The sequence below is a fragment of the Micrasema longulum genome, unplaced genomic scaffold (genome assembly GCF_059751315.1).
Source record: "Micrasema longulum isolate JH-2025_06_02 unplaced genomic scaffold, ASM5975131v1 h1tg001527l, whole genome shotgun sequence".
NCBI lineage: Eukaryota > Metazoa > Arthropoda > Insecta > Trichoptera > Brachycentridae > Micrasema > Micrasema longulum.
In genome coordinates, this window is record NW_028278710.1 from 341424 (window position 1) to 359208 (window position 17785).

At 34.8% G+C, this 17785-nt stretch overlaps 1 protein-coding gene across 3 annotated transcripts in view; it reads right to left on the reverse strand.

Annotated features, from left to right (window-relative positions):
- The window catches only part of LOC148275031 (borealin-like), a 22615-nt gene continuing 4830 nt past the window's right edge, over window positions 1-17785 (reverse strand). Inside the window, exons 2-8 of one of the 3 annotated variants that reach the window (XM_088236233.1) lie at window positions 15174-15365; window positions 12716-12840; window positions 11789-11879; window positions 7945-8061; window positions 5427-5581; window positions 2609-2700; window positions 1-1000 (exon numbers count right to left, since the gene is read on the reverse strand). In XM_088236233.1, the coding sequence (XP_088092359.1) occupies window positions 808-1000; window positions 2609-2700; window positions 5427-5581; window positions 7945-7981 (477 nt within the window). In that variant the 5' untranslated portion in view covers window positions 7982-8061; window positions 11789-11879; window positions 12716-12840; window positions 15174-15365 and the 3' untranslated portion in view covers window positions 1-807. Of the gene's footprint in view, window positions 1001-2608; window positions 2701-5426; window positions 5582-7944; window positions 8074-11788; window positions 11880-12715; window positions 12841-14666; window positions 14891-15173; window positions 15366-17785 lie in introns of those variants that run through there. The other 2 variants (XM_088236232.1, XM_088236231.1) reach the window with 2 other exon arrangements.

Sequence of the window (17785 nt, forward strand, 5' to 3'; positions counted from 1 at the left end):
TTTTGTATTTTTTTGTTTTAAAATAAAGAAGAAGAAAAACTTTACAATACGTATTTACAATTTTCCGAAATTCTGTCATTTAACATTTCTGGAACAGAATAAAAACTTAAACTTGAAATACCTCAGAACTACAAAAATTGACTTTGAGGCATTTTTTTAAATTGGGTATCCATGTATTCTTGTGAGTTGTGAACTGGCATATCAGCCCCCGAAGAGAATACATTGAGTTTCGGGACAGCCTGTGTATAAAAACAACATTTAACTTTAAAAAAAGGTGGTTACATAATTAAAATAAATAAGACTTAAATAATAAATGTTAATTAATATAATACATATATGAGTGGTTTATTTACAAAATTCATTCTGTCCCGTTGTTTCCAGTGTGTTAAACACGTTTAGTGGGCACAAATTATAATGAGGTACTTTAGCCCTACGGGAAATTGGATACAAAAAATGTTATCTTGCGCGCGGTAAAAATTGGAACATTAAATTGTGCGGCAAAATGTCTGGAAAATGAACAATTTTTTTTTTTATAAAAACGCACTACTTTGAATGACTTCACTGGTTCATATGAACCATCCAATGATATGACAGCTTTGAAGGATATCCGGTTTAGTCACCGTAAACGAACCAATTGGAAGAACTGTCAGTGAACAACCTCTGACGTCACTGACTCACCTATCAGAACTCCTGACGTCGCCGCGGGCTGTTCAATTTCGGAGATTCGGTGAAGAATTTCAAAATCACAAAACAAAAAATCACAAATAAAATACATTTTTTTTGGCTGAATAAAATCATCAGAGCGGTTCACTTTGGTCGCATCTGGCAGACGATGTCCAGGTTCTTGCGCAGGGTGGCCAGCTGCTGGTACGTGTCGTGGCCGAGGTAGCGCGCGGCGGGGGTGACTTGCGACCGCCGCAGCGCCCGCGGCACGAGCGACAGCACCGTGCCGTCGGACAGGGGGATGTTGCAGTTGGCCATCTCGTCGACGCCGGAGGCGCTGCGAGAAAACATATTTACACATTGCAACATTTTGAGTTTGTCCAAATGTTTATAGACAAAAGCCTGGATTTCACCCCCTAGTGAGTCATTATGACGAGGACATTTTAGAGAAGGAATTATGGATTCTAGACATTTACAGGCCTTATGACCAGGCATACTTCACGAAAGTCAGCAGATGGAAGAGTTGAGGAAATTTGGATGTTTAAACATAGGCAGAATGGTGAATGTTACAGTGTGTAAAGTGGCCACTTAAACCAGTCAATGACAGATCATAAGCCGAGTAAATGCCTAGACTTCCATATTCACTGCAATATATGTATGTATGATCATATATTTTTTAATTTTTTTTCTACTGATATGTAATAATTCTTTTTTTATTTTTCTTACTCTTCTTAATTCATTTTTATTTTTTGTTGCTCTTGTATAAAATGCATTTCTGTCTTCATATTTAAAAATGCACTTCTGTTCTTTCTACTGCAATATATGTATGTACTATATGTTTAGTGAAGCCTTTTTTTATACTTATATGTAAAGATGATATTTTTAATATTTTTCTTTTTCTTCTAAAATTCATTTATATTTTTTGCTACTTCTGTATAAAATACATGTCTGTCATTATTTGTATATGTGTATGTAAAACATGTAAAAGCCTAAAAGGCGTTTAAATAATTAAATAAATTCCCCTCGGTGTTGCAGCAAATTTAGATCTAAATAACTAAGGGAGGAAATCCAGGCTGTCTGCCAACATTTGGAACATTGTTGAATAATGTATATGTTCATATCTAATTTCAGCCTAATACCGAACTTTCGATTGTGTTCATTTAATCTATATTCGAGTATATTCTGTTTTCATCTGTTTTCAATGCAGCAGCGAGGCTTATTACGGGAGTAAAAAAATATTCTCACATCTCACAACATCTTCGAGATTTGCACTGGTTAAAAAGCCCAGAGAGAATAAAATACAAGCTGTGCTGGACAGTATTCAAATCCCTTCGTGAAATGGCTCCAAAATACCCATCGGACCTTTGTATTAGGGAAAATACGTGTCAAAGAAAATCTACTTTTAGGTCAGCATTTGATTCAGGAAGAGGAAAACTTGTTGAAATCCGGCGCTCCCCAAACACTAGATTTGGAGATCGTGCTTTTGCCGCCGCCGGCCCCTCTGCCTGGAACCAATTGCCTTCAAACTTACGAATCATCGACAGTCCCAGTCAGTTCAGATCCCAACTAAAATCCGACTTCTTTAAACTATCATACCCTCAATTTTAAATCTGGAAATATAATGTATCATTTAGTTTAGTTAGAATGTAAGTTTAGATATACAATTGTAAAGCGCCCTTGAGGTGATTTTTTACAAAAATGGCGCTATATAAATCAGCCAAATATTATTATTATACTTAAATGCTTAAATCTAACAATAGAAAAGCATTGCCGGGTTCAGCTCGTTTACACATATATAAGAAGTTCATGTTATGTGAAAAAGTACCCTAGAACAAACTGTAAAAAGGCCATTTATTGTTATGTTGTTATAATTTTACAATAAAATTAAAAATATTTTTTAAATCAAATGAAAAATTATAAAAATAAAATTTCTTTTAAAGCTTACCTTACTAGAAGAAGTGGACTTCCTGATAAAGACATAACCATCTCCCCCTGTCTCGGTCTTCTCAGCACCGTCATGGGTGTGTTAGGGGCGACCTACGAATACCGGACAAGTAAAATATATTATACTGTGAAAAGGGGTCAAAATCTATAGAAAGAGTGAGGACATCTGTGGCAGCTGTTAGCTTAGTTACATAGGGAAAACATTATTCATAGTTTTCAAAGGAACCTTTTGAAGAAAATTACCAACGTGTAAAAACAACAAATATGAGGGTCTACCACAAACTCTGAACTCAAGCAAAGTAACTTCAGGCTTCTGGGCCCCAAAATATTCAATATGTTACCCGAACATTGCAAAACCATTAACTAGATTTGTTTCCCCAGAACTAATTCATCTACTTGCTTAGCGTGTTCCCTCCGGACCAACTAGACTCTCTGATATTTTCTATATTCGTAATATTAAAACTAATCATCGGACACATTCTACGATCTTCGTACATTTGAATCATTTAACGAGAATTTCAATAGTCTTGATATATTTGACACTCCATATAATAGGTACATAAGAGAACTAATAGGCTTGATTCAGAATAACAGAGAATAGACGTTTTGTCTCTTTTCTTGCTATCTCCTTGTTTTGTCCATATTTCTTTTATTTTTATAAATAGTATATTTTTTATTCTTTATATAGTTTAAACTTTAAACAGAGTCGCTTTATTGCAGTATAATTTAGTGAATACATATAATTGGTTGGCAGGCCCTAATATGTATGCATTTTTAATAGTTTTTATTTATATTAATTTAACCTGTACATCTGTTTGTATTCGAAATAAATAAAATAAAATAAAATTAATTAAATAAATTTATAAAAAATAGGTTACTGGGTTTTGGTAGAGAAAAATCGGAAAATTTACTAAAAAACATTCTAAAATAATAAATGGTATTATTTTAGAATGTTTTTAAATTAACCAATTAACATCAAAATTTTACTTTCATATATAAGAAACTGGGGTATAATTTCTGCAATATGTAAATATTTATCTGATAACAGTATGTCCGAGGGTTGTGTAAAAAAAATGGTTCTTCATTTTTTTTCAGGTTAAAGGCATTTTTTATTTGAACTGAAAAATACATCATTGGAAAGCTTAATTTCTTAACTATTTTTCAACATCACCAGATTTTAACGCATTTTTGTTGATGACTAATCCTCTTTTGGAATCCAGCTTCAAAGAAGTCCGCCGCCAGTCCGTGGAGGAATTTGGTGACCGCTTCCTGCACTCTTCATCAGTCTCGAAACGTTGTGCACCCAAATGTTGCTTTAATTTTGGAAACAAGTGGAAGTCACTCGGTGCAAGATCAGGGCTGTAGGGAGCCTGTTCAACGAGATCCCAGACAAAATTTTCGATTAAATTCTTGTTTTGGCGAGCGAGAGAGAGACGTGCGGGCGCGCATTGTCGTGGTGCAGTCTAACGCCTTTCGTCAGTCTTCCTCTCCGGCGATTTTGGATGGCTCTTCTGAGTTTTTTCAAGGTCTCGCAATAATGTTCCCGAATCGTTATCCTCCGATCTTCCAAACGAATTCGCTCAATCTTCGACACAACTTTGTCTGAGATCGATAACCTTCCGCTTCTTTGCTCATCGTCGATGTCTGTGCGCCCATCGGAAAACTCCCTACACCATTTGTGGACGTGTTGAATGCTGATACAAGCTTCCCCGTTAACTTTTTAGCGTGCAAAAATCGGATTACTGCACGAACTTCGCACCTGGCGGTGACGGCGATCAGGGGGCTCCACCGCGGATGGCTGTCATTCCGGCACTGAACTTGGCAGCGAGTTTTACTAAGGCGGGATCTAGAGTGGGGGAGGTAGCGCACACAGCGGTGTTGCCGGATTTCGTCTAGCATTTCGTGCGGCGAGTTTTTAACGTTGGGAACCTTATTTTTTACACAACCCTCGTATATATAGATCTTAATGATTTTAAATAATAACTTTGTCTGTAACATATTTTAAAATGTATATATTAATTCATTGCTACATAATGTTATAAAATGTTGTAAAATATAATCATCAAATAATTATTAAGCTCTTATTATGTAAATAGAAATAAGTTTTCACAAATTAGCTTTATCTCTATAATAGTAAACCTATGCCAAATAGGTTTCATTATATATTTTTGTTGTAAAATATCAGGGTTTTGGGTGTTTTTCGTAATAATGCATATTATTATTGCAATTTACGTTTTATTTCCAATTGTTGTAATTTTAATTTTAAGATCTATTATGTTCCATGTACCTATTTTAAAAATGTTTAAGGTATATCTGTTTTTTCTGTCTTGTCTGTAATATTGTTTTGCTCCCATTTAACATAAGTAAACACTGTTTTGTTTCTGGCTAGTTTTACCAAGAATGGTAAAAGCCAAAATATATTTTTTTTAAAACCCTACATCGGGCCACACTGGTCCTACATCAGACTATGGAACCATAACTTCGGGCCACTGTAGTCCATAAACACGGCAGCTCTCATCAGGCCGCCACCGTAGCTCCTAATAGAGACACAGTAGCTCATATTATTTATTTTTTTAAATAAGTAATATTTGCGTTCTTCTGATTTACCCAAAAATTTTATTTTGAGGGCCATTTTCAACGAGTTGTAAATAACTCACTATTAGAAAATCGAATCAAGTTGGGGTAGAGTGGGCTTCGAACCACAGACATTTGGTCCGTGAGTCCGAGACACTGGCCACAGGACCACAACCCAATAAATATTAGTCCACACCAGGTCTACATCAGGCCACATTAGCATGCCAGGGTGCCTAGTCGTGTACCTTGGGTGTGATGGGCGGGAAGTTCCTCATGCGGTTGCTGCAGGGGGTCTGGTAGGGGCGCTGCAGGGCCGAGGTGCTGGAGCTGCGGCGGCCCCTGCGCCCTCCCGCCCTGTAGGCCGTGGACGGCGGGGGCATAGTGCCACTGTTGTGAGATGCTGATAACAAACAGAACAGAGGGAAATTGAAAAGACGATGTTTATGATCACTAATTCTATGGACGCCACACATTTCGAGCATAGGTGACATCCCTACACCGAGGAGTTTCTGTTATTCTTGAATACGAATCTTTTGTCGTCATTTTTGTTGCTCCATTTTATAATAAAATAAATTACATAACGTTCCTTTTGGTTTTCAATAAAAAAAAGTATTAAAACATCCATCATAAAAAAAGATGCATCGTTTTATTTATCCCATGAACAAATTTTTCAAATGTTACTTAACCCACCTGGTCTCGTGGTGAACCGGCGTTCCAAATTGCATATTAAAATTTATTTCAACAGAGAGGGAAAACATTTTTGAGAAGGGAATATGGAAGTCTAGGTATTTACAGGGCTCATGACCTGTCATCGGCTGGTTTATTATAAATTTAAATATGAATATCTCCCTAGGGAGGAAATCCAGCCAGTCTACAAGCATTTGGACATAATCAAACATTGTTGTATTAACTACCTGGTAAAAGAAGAAGTATGAAAATTGGAATATTGTTTTCAGGCGTTGCCTAGTAGGTGATTTGGTTCAGCCAGATGAATCTCACCCGCGTGATAAAGGTTTCAGCTCTTTTACTTCACAAAAGTCAACAGATGGAAGAGTTGAGGAAATGTGGATGTTCAAACATGGGCAGAATGGTGAATGTTACACTGTGAGTAAAGTGGCCACTTAAACCAGCCAATGACAGGTCATAAGCCCTGTAAATGCCTAGACTTCCATATTCACTTCTCAAAAATGTTTTCCCTCTCTGTTAAATAAATTTTAATATTAATAACTCCCTAGGGAGGAAATGCAGCCAGTCTACAAGCATTTGGACATACTCAAACATTTGCAAATTGCACTTAATTAATTAATATCTCAGCAACTACTATTGTGAATTTTTTTGTAATCTTCAAGTAAACTTTAACACAAGAAAAAAAATATATATTAGATAATTTTAAATAAAATATTTTGTCCATGAGGATCTCCGAAAATGACAAAATATCTTTATTCTGAGACAAACATATAAAATATTAATTTGAGAGAAAGAGATTTAATCTAAACAGATCGCTAAGACACACATATAATTTTAATAAGATGAAAAGAGATGGTGATTATCAGGTAATCATTTCCTAACCTCGGTATTTTCACACAGGGGTTAAAGGTTAACAAATATTACCGGCGCAACAATGGTATTTTGCTGTGGCTCTTCACATATCAAGTTCTCGATTATCCTAATGATGCATTAAGAAAATAGGAAACTGGATGGCTGAAAACAAACTAACGTTAAACCCATCAAAAACGGAACAATTATAGGTGGCTTCAGCCAGACGACAGACAGAATTTGATTCAGGATACGGCACTACCCGATGTAGGGAGTACCGCTTTACCCACCGTTAAGCTACTGGGAGTCTTATTTAATTCTGACTTTTCTCTTGATGCTCAAATTAGTAGAACGATAAGTTCATGCTTCTACCAGCTGAGACAAATTAAATGCATACGCAAAAATTTGACGGTTGATGCCGCCCGTCAATTAATAAATACGTTTGCAGTGTCTAGAGTCAATTATTGTAATGGTATCTATGCAGGTCTACCAATGAACAAAATGACTAACCTACAGTCTGTATTGAATGCCGTAGCGAGACTTATTTTTGGAATCCCTAAGTTCAGTCATATCACTCCACTACTTCGGGAATTACACTGGCCATGTTTTCCACAGAGGGTGGAATACAAACTCTGTTGGCTTATGAATAAGTCACTGCACAACTCTGCTCCAGAATATCTAAGGGAACTATGCATTCCAGATAAACTAGCTGACAGGCGTCTCACGCTTAGATCAGCTACATTTACGGCGAGAGGAAAAGTTATTATACCTCTACGCAAACAGCGCACTAAATTTAGTGAACGCGCATTTGCGGTCGCAGGCGCTGTGGCATGGAATGCTCTCCCGCAGCAGAGGTGCGAGGCTGTGAATGTGAAATGATGTTTCGGAACAAAACTTAAAACCCACTTGTTCTCTCTAATCGTTTGAATAAATCTTTAGCATGTGATGTCAAAATATTAAAAAAAAAAAAAATTACAAATTTAAAAGCTTCAATTAAATTTATTTATCTTTAGAATTACTTTGTTAAGCGCCCTTGAAGTATATTACGAAAATGGCGCTATATAAGTTATCCATAACAATAATAATTTCGTATCTTGCAGGCTGTGGACAATAGTTATAAAAGATTACTGTCATTACTGGTATGTAGTTTGTTACCAAGATAGTAATATTTGAGAGAACCTGAATATTACAGCTACATATTTAAAATATACATCAGTATGAACTTACATTTTTTTACATTGGATCGCGAGAGGCTCCGCGACATGCGGCGCGAAGGTCTCTTCTTGGGCCCCGCTTGGGCGCAGCCCCGGTCCCCGCTGCCGCTGCCGGCCACGCGACCGCCCTCTGTAACATAGCCTGTGCGGTGCAATAGCGCGCCACGCACCCACCCACACCGGGTTAGAAGGGAGACAAGAGTTAGTTAGCCCGGGAGTAAGGAGAAGCAAAAGGAGACGCATGGCGAGCCAATTTATATTAGCGACTTGAACCAGTTCTCGCTGTTTTCAGTGAAAATTAATGATTTACTTTTTAAAAATTAGTAAAGTACATTTTATTAATTTATTTATATTTTATTTATTTTACAGAAACATACAGTCAACAATGATTAAATGACATGATAAAGATAATGTGTAAAGACAGACCAGCGAAGTTTCTAAATAAAAATCATACGTATTAAATTGTGGTACAACAAAAGGGTGTGTTTGTATATAAGTAAATGTAGAGGTATGTTTGTGTGGGAGTAAGTGTTCAGGTGTGTGTAAGTGTGAGCATCTTTAAAAAGCAAGTGGGAGCGTATCGAAGCCAGATAGAATGTTATGTTTTTGTTCTTTTATTGCGCGTTTTATAATATAAATAATATAGGTATACAGAAATTAAATATGAACATTATTACATAGTGTTTAAAACTGTCCGAACATTTTGTTGTATCTCTGTATATTTAGTCTTCTTTGTATATTCTCACATGTAAAAAAAAAATTATATAGTTAATTGTCCTCGACACGGATGACCCAAGTGAGGTCACATTTTTTTAATTATCAATTATTGTTATTAATGTGAAAAAAATGAATAAATAAAAAAAATATACATATAATTATGGGAATAAAAAACCTAGTGAATGGTAAAAAATATAAATAAAAGTGGAAACATATTTTTTTAAATTTTAAAAAAATTCTCTAGATATACTTTTATACATCTAGTAAATGTTATCACTGTAACTCTCCAAAAGAAGAGACTAACTCTTGTTCTTGGAGAGTGACTTACACTGTTGTAGTTGTTTATTTATAAGAGTATATATAATTTTAAATATACGAGTATATGAGAAAAAAAATAAAAACATAGAATATTTAAAGAAAAAAAACATAAAATAATAATACATTTTATTATTATAATTAAAATGTCATTCCACCAAGAAATGTTAGTAGAAAAATATAATCCAAATTATTATGTATGTTATTTACACAATATTATTTTTGGTATGTTTATATATATTTACATATTTATACACACACAATTCTGGGTTTTTTATCCCAAGGGGGAATAGGTATATTATTATTTATATCACTACAGAGATGGGTAGAATTTTTGTTTCAAGATTATGGATATTCGAGCGTTTACAGGGCTTATGACCTGTCATAGGTTGGGTTCAAGTGGCCACTTTTATGTAGAATTCTACAACATTCCCCATTCTGCTTATTAGCGAATATCCATATCGGTGACATTTTTGGTTTTAGTATATATGTCATGAAACAGGGAAGGCTGTAAAGCTGTAAGCCCTGTAAACGCTCGAATATCCATAATCTTGAAACAAAAATTCTACCCATCTCTGTAGTGATATAAATAATATTATGTATGTTGTTTATTTTTCTCTTATCAGGGTAAATTGGATTTTTGGTTTTTGTCCCAGGTGCCCCAATTCCGGTGTATAAACATGCATTGCTAGTATTGAAAATTATCCATATAAAATTATCTATCTAAAATAAAAATGACATATCTTAAATAAAAACTAGCCATCTAAAATTTTCCAACCGAAATAAAAATTACACATCTAAAAATCACAGAAGATTTTGTATTTAACACTAATTATATTACAATACATAATTTATTGTTAATTCAAGGAGAAAGTTCAGTGGTTATTGTATTTTTTTATATTTTTTTATTTTTTATTAGTCTATTAAACTAAGCCAAAAATTTTTATTTTTACATATCGTATCATCAGCGCTATGATTTTTTTTAAGTTTTTTATTTCTGAAACAACTCCGCGTGTGACGTCAGAGGTTCTCCTCCGCTAATCTCGATCAGTTCTGCCCATTCATTGACGGCATCATCATCATCTCCATCATTCCCTTTCCACACCGAATGGTGCATAGGGCACTGCATCGGTACACCAATCGCAGAGTATCTTGATCTTAGTTGTTACACGAAGGTAAGGTGATCAGTCTTACGCTTCAGGTACCAGTCCAGGGACTATGAAATATTCTAGTGTAAAAACACCCTTTTAAATAATATTTCATATCAACCATGTCGGGAATCGAACCTGAGACCTCTCGCTTGCTAGGCAAACGCGCTGACCATTACATCACGAGCGTAACGCTGACGGCAAGCAAATGTTAATTTATTTTTTTAATACAATACTTGACATATAAATCAACATAAATGTTTAAAATCAGCTTTAAAACTAAAATAAACCTAATTATTAACGACGTTCTTACAAGGTTACATTATTGTTAGATTGCAAAAATGTTAGAGATGGGACAAATTGATTGAATAAAAAAATAATTCATGTGATGTTGTTCATGAAAAAAGTATAAATGTCTTATTTTTGGTGAATACTTGTTTTAAACACGCCTTAATAGGCTTGTTTTTGCGTTTTTTATCAATTTTCGGAAACACAGTTTCATGTTTTGCATGAAAAACCTGATAAAATCGATTTGATCGGTACATGATCAGTGATCAGGATTTTCCATCACTATTGACATTATTTTGGCAGTGGTTATTTTAATCAAGCTATATTTCAAGGACTATAGGTACATTCGGTTTATTTATTTATTAATGATTTGGTAGATATATTGTGGAAGCTCATTTTAACATAAAAATAGCAGCAACAAAAGAAGTGTTAAACTGAGAAAACACTAAAGTGAGGAAATGAAAAACTGTAGAAAAATTGTAAAAACGGTCATAATTGGGGATTTTTTTAATCAATATCACAATGTGTTTTTTTTTATTGAATTAAAAAAAATAATTAACATACATACATACGCATGCATTTTATGCATACAATGATTTTTTTCCCTAAATATTGGGAAATTTTGTTTACATGGTATCACTTTTTTTAGTATGGCACCACAGAATTTCGACTGTCATTTACATTGCGGCTAAACTGTTTCACACTTTTATCATAACTGTTTAAACAATCTCTTTCCAAATTATGTTATAACTTCAAATAATATTGCCAAATTTTTAATCTTTCTGCGTCGTAATTTATTGATGTAAAGACTTCATTCTTCCTAAACATGCGTCAACCGCATGTCACAATTGAGTAAAAATGACAAAATTAGACACTTAAACAAAATGGTCAATTACACTGTACCTATTTTGAATTTAGTTTGAGACAACAATTCACACATCTTTTTATTTACCTTGATTTTATTCACCACTTTGGCAAACGCGGCGGCGCGCGGCTCGGCGTCTTTTGACAGAACGAATGTGTTTCGAAAATATTTCAACGTAAACCCGGGTTTATGAAAAACGTAAAAAACCGTTATTGGGGGAATATTTGAATGAGAGTGTATGGAAACAAAATGGGACCTAAACATTTCGGCGTAAAAAGTGGAAAAACGTAAAATTGAGAAATGTAAAAACGAGGTTTTGTAAATGAATATGTGCCATGTAAAATTTATTCTTTATGGCAAACTTCTGAATGAGGAACTTCAGCCCTACGGGAAATTGGATACAAAAAATGTTTTAAAATGTTATTTCAACCGTGCACCGGAATTTATTTCCGCATTAGGATACCACATACCACATGCTAGAAGTTAATGTACCTAGAGTAAAAATAGAATATATTGTTTCTTACCGTCATCTTTTTGAATAGATGATAATATATTGGAGTTTGTGCTTTGTGATAATGGCGCCAGAAGACTGTGTAAGGAGTATCCTTCACTTCTCTGAAACATTTTATAAATAATTTTATTTATTTAATTAACTACTTGTACATAGTAAATATTTTGACGTTGGCGGACTTATTGCCAAATGGTCATTTCTTCCAACCAACCTTAAAAATAAATGCATACTGCATGTTTTCGTAATATCAGCATATGTTAATTTAGTTTTTCTTTTATTTTTCTTTTCATGGTCATGTCATACCATATTTATATGATATAAAGTTTTTAATAATTGAAAAAGGAATGGCCCAAACTCAGAAGCTGAAGTGCTGAAGTCTTCGTGGGCATTTTTTTCCAATTTATGTTATAGCTTAATTCGGTAGTCAAATGGCAGAAGGGACCATCTGTATTTTTGTCTATGTTTTAGTTTTCAAAAGTTTTAAATAATATTTCAGTAAATACACGCAGAATTATTTTTTTTAAATCAGCGTCATTTAGAATGGTAATTTATTATTGAAAAGCAACACTAAAATATTTTGGTTTGTGGATTAAAGTCTTGAAATTGAGACATATTTCAGCTCTCCTGAACAATTTTGAAAATTACAGATGGTCCCTTCTGCCATCTGACTACCGAATTTTAAGATGTATTTTTGTAATTATATTTCTATGTAAATAATATATGTATGGAAAAACAAACAAAAAAATTAAATTAAAAAAAATTAAGAGAGCGAGTATCCACAGTCTAATTTCGAACCATTTCTTCGCTTTTTATTTTTTGTTCTAAAAACCCACATTTCAACTGTATTGTATTTGGTGGACAATATAATTAAAAATTATGTAAATGTGTAAAGATTGGACATTGTCCGTTGATGAATAAATAAACAAATAAATGTACTTACATATTGTTTGACAGTTTTTTTTAGATCTGCTTCGCTGAGGCTGGCCAGAATTACCGCCTGTTTTTCCTCCAACCTCGCGATGGCAATTTCAGCTAATTGTTTTACCCTTTTTAGAGATTGATTTACTAAAAACATCAAATAGGGAACAACAGTTAGGTAATTTCACGAATCGGGGATAATGTTGAAAATATCTTAAATATTCAGGGCGGATTTTTACGATTCTAATGAACTATCAATACATAAATATTCGGGGCGGATTTCTATTATTCTAATGAACTATCAATATATAAAAAGCGGCTCACAGTTGGCGCCACGTCAATTTGGCATCACAAGTCATGCTCGCCGGGTGCGCTCCTAACAAACGTCGCATACAAGTACGGCACGGTAATGTAATACGTGGCATTTGTCCCATAGCAAACGTCACGTTTTCGGCCAATCTTTTTTAAACCACTGTGGAAAATTTATCAAACGTCGCGTGATAAAAATAAGAATGTAAATTTTTGCACATTCAAAAATAGCAAATTTTAAAAAGTGAAAAAGGGCCCCTTTTTATCAGGAAAAACCAGATAAAAAAAGTACAAATATAATGATAGAACATGATAAACAATAAATAAGAAAAGAAGAGCAATGTAAGAAGGTTGGGGATGAGGAAAAAAGTGGAGAGGTATTTTATAATATCATAACCATTTCCTTTTCACACCTAATGGTGCATAGGGAACTGCATCGGTATAACAATCGCAGGGTATCTTGATAAATTTTTTTGTTACATGAAGATAAGATGATCAGTCTTGCGCTTCAGGTACCAGTCCAGGGACTATGAAATATTCTGGCGTAAAAATACCCTCTTAAATAAATATTTCATATCAACCATGTCAATAATCGAACCCGAGACCTCTTGCTTGGTAGGTAAACGCGCTGACCATTACATTACGAGGCCACTTTTTCAAATATAGTTTAGATAAAGTTAATTTCATTTTAGAGTTTTGAGAAATTTTTTTTTGAAGTCACAAAATTTAATAATAAAAATATTTCAACAGGGACAAAGTAAGTTAGATTTAGAGCAGCTACAATAGATTAACGAGATTTGAAAATATTTTTTTTGGGAAATGGATTATAAAAAAAATACATATTTTACTATTACTGAGTCTGTTTCTAAAAATAGAAAAAAAACTGTCACAAAACAACATAGGAAATAAAATAATATATTAAAGACATTAAATTGGGACAACATATCAGGCTGTGCTATTCTGAACCATGCAGGGGGTGCTATTCTGAACCACTCTTGCGGCACGAGAAAATGTTTTTTCTCGGGTATTTTGCATGTATACGAGAATAGGGCCGTGAGAGCGTTTAGAATACCAGCCCAGGAACCCTTAAGCTATGGCTCAATATTATGAACGCATAACACTCTCCAATAGCAAGAGTATTTGCCTCTTAAGCATAGCTTCACTGATGTGAAAGGTGTCCATCTCCAAAGTGATCATGTTCAGCTGCCGGACAGCTCTTCCTATCGGCATGACCAGAGGCAGGTTGATTCTGGAAGCCAGTATGTGCTAACGCTGTCGGAGATATCCATCCGAAACATAAAAATAGATTTTCTTCTAAATGTTTAAATCTGATAATGTTCTGTGGAAAATATTTGAATGTATCTTGGTGTATGATATTTTATTAATGGCGTATAATATTTGGACAAACTCAAATATTGTAATATAAACGAAACGTTTAACAAAACATATTTTCACTGGCATGTTAGCGTAAAATATGGGAAACTTAACATCTTCGACTTTTCGTAAAATCTAATAACTATCGATAAAACCGTGTCAATCGATTGGATTTAAAGGGCGTTTCTGAATTAGATTTCAATGAATATAGTCGTCGACATCACATACCTGTTGTGAAAATATTTATTTGAAAAAAAAAACACCGACTTGTGACAAGCAGCCCAACTTACCTTGTATTTTGTATTCGTCTAGAACACTCTTTTCGTCTACGCCATAAAAATTTGGTCCATTTTTATTCGTGGCTTTGGTACGAGGCATTGTGATTACTACCTAATATAATAAAATATTATAAAATCCAGAAATAACCTTTCCTTTCATGTAGGCACAAACAAAATTTTGAATCGCAGATTTTGTCAATATTTTTTGAATCCAACAGAAAATTACAAAATTAGTTTACCACAGAAGAAACGCTAACTTGATTGTTGAGTCTATGACGATTTTGTAAAAATGTTGCCATTATTATTATTATGGCTAACTTATATAGCGCCATTTTCGTAATTTAATACCTCAAGGGCGCTTTGCAAAGTGATTATTTGAATAATTAAATTTAAAAAAATTAAACTACCATGAAATTAGTGAAACAATTTACTTTTCTATCCCATGCTACGAATTTTTTCAAATGATTTAGAATAACAAGTGATTTTTACGTTTTTTCTGTAACATTACTTCACTCTTACAGTTTCGGACTTTTGCTGGGAGTGTGTATTCCGTGCCGTAGGGCCTGCGACTGCAAATGTGCGCTCATCGAATTTAGTGCGCTGGATGCGCAGAGGTATAATAAATTTTCATCTCGCCGTATATGTATCTAATTCAAGTGTAATACATCCACCAGCTAGTTTATCTGGAATGCATAGTTCCCTTTAGGTATTCTAGAACAGAGTAATAGTTGTATATAGTGAATTTTACATACATAATAAGCCAGCAGAGTTTGGATTACATTCATTGTGAAAAACGTAGCCTGTGTAAATCCTGAAGAAGTGGAGTAAAGTGAACCAATATATAAACAAGGATGGAAATGAAAAATAATAGATGCGTCATTCAAAGTAAAATAAATTAACAAGAATTCATTCCTGATATTTTCATCGCAGCTATTTAGTATTGATATTGGAAGTACTGCGGTTGCGATTTGAAAACATGAAATGTAGTACAAAATAATATAAAACCCGAAATACCAATTAAATTATTTTCAATTCGATCTAATAGTTGAAAAAATAGTGTACCCTTTTAGTTCACGTCAGTGCTACTGTCTGGAATTTCTAAAAAACCTAGATTCCTGAAAAACCAAAATACTGTATCCACTGTACAAGAAAATATATTGGAAAGCAATAATTATGCCCAATATATTAAAATCTGTAAATTAATATGAACTCGCTTGAAAAGAATAAGAAGCAGATAAAAATATACGTACATTAAATATTCAAGCCTTTTAAATTATCTTCTTGTATGACTAACAGTGGTGGCGGTCGTTTTTGTTTGTCTTAGATAATAATTATTGTGTTTTTTCCTTAAAAAGTCGAAATAATTCACTAATTTGGTTAAAAAAAGAGTGGTGTACATAAAATTTTTATCTATTATTAAGTGTTTTCAGTAGTTTGTGTTTGTTTTCGTTCCCTGTCCCGAAACCTAATAACCAGGTAACAATTATTTTTTCCATACACGTGTAGCCAAATTTTTTTTTGGTTTTTACAACTTATTTTGTACTTTTCTTTCTTTTTATTTTTTGTTATAAATGAACGATAAAGAGAAACCTCCGGATCCACCGGATGGATCTCAATCAGATTCGTCGTACGGTACAATGGACACTGTTCCAGATCCCGCCGAATTTGTTACAATAAGGCCTAAATCAAAAAAACTCAAACTTATAAATTCGGAGAGGAAGTCGAGTTCTGAGTCAGACCGCCCCCTCCCACACAAAACACCTAGCCCCCGACCCTCTGCTTCTACAAACCCAGGTACTCCAGAGGTCACAAACACTTTACCGCCTATTACCACACCTACCAAAGTCCAATCCCGCATGTACAATGGAATGGATCGTGCTCCATTTATCGTACATGTAACAAAAGTACAAGTAGACGGCGTCACCCAAACCAACTTGTACGATATTGACTTCGGTCGATTTCTTCATAGAAACAATATTCGGACTGCCTGGAACGGAATCAAGTCCGTCGGCCGTAACCGTATTTCTGTGGAGTTTAAGACGGCAAACGAAGCCAATACGTTTGTAAAATCAGAAATAGCTAAAAAAGATAATTATAACGTTTTCATTCCGACTTTCCTAGTAACTAAACAAGGTGTTACCAAAGGCATCCCTTCGCACTGGTCTGAACAGGACATTGTGGAGAATGCCGAGGTACCTCATGGATTCGGAAAAGTAATCAAGGCTCGACGACTGAATTACAGATCGAGTAATGGTGACGTAGTCGAATGGAAACCCTCCCGCACGGTGGTTTTGACCTTCGACTCAAAATCTCTACCTTCCCACATTTCCATCTTCAATGTGTCCCTCTCCGTAGAACTCTACGTATTTCCGACAATTCAGTGTTTTAAATGCTGTAAGTACGGACATACAAAGACTGTCTGTAGATCCCTTGTGCGCTGTTACAAGTGTGGCTCCTCACACAATGGGGAATCCTGCACGGTGGCGGCTGAAGATATAAAATGCCTCAATTGTTCTGGTAACCATTCTGCCACCAGCAAGCTGTGCCCTGAACTTAAAAGGCAACAAAACATAAAACACACGATGGCTGACAGAAACATTTCATATATTGAAGCTTCTAAAATGTTCGGAAAAGCGACGATTTCCTATGCAGAAATCGTCTCTAAAACGACAAAACCGAATGTCAATGTTGTTATGCCCGCGCCCTCCGCGCCAATATCCTACAAAAAATCAGTAGAGAGGAAGTCGAGGTCAAAAAAACTACCTCCCAAACCTAATGTTCCTCATCATGACCCTTCACTTCTGTATTTCCCGAATGGACAACTTCCATCTGGTTCTAATGGGAATGCTTTTCCTAGCACAGTCCCAACATCGAACAATACAATTATATCTACCATATTGAGTATTCTAGTATCGATCCTTCAAAACAATCCACAAATACCGTCCAACGTCGCCCATCAACTTCTAAATATAACCTCCCTACTTAACCACCACCATGGCTCCTCAGATGAGGATTCTGCAGTGGAACAGCCATAGCATTTTAAATAAAAAAGAAGATCTCTTGCATACATTGCAAGAAGAATCTATTTCAATTGCGGCCATTTCGGAGACGTGGATGGTCCCGGGATCTAC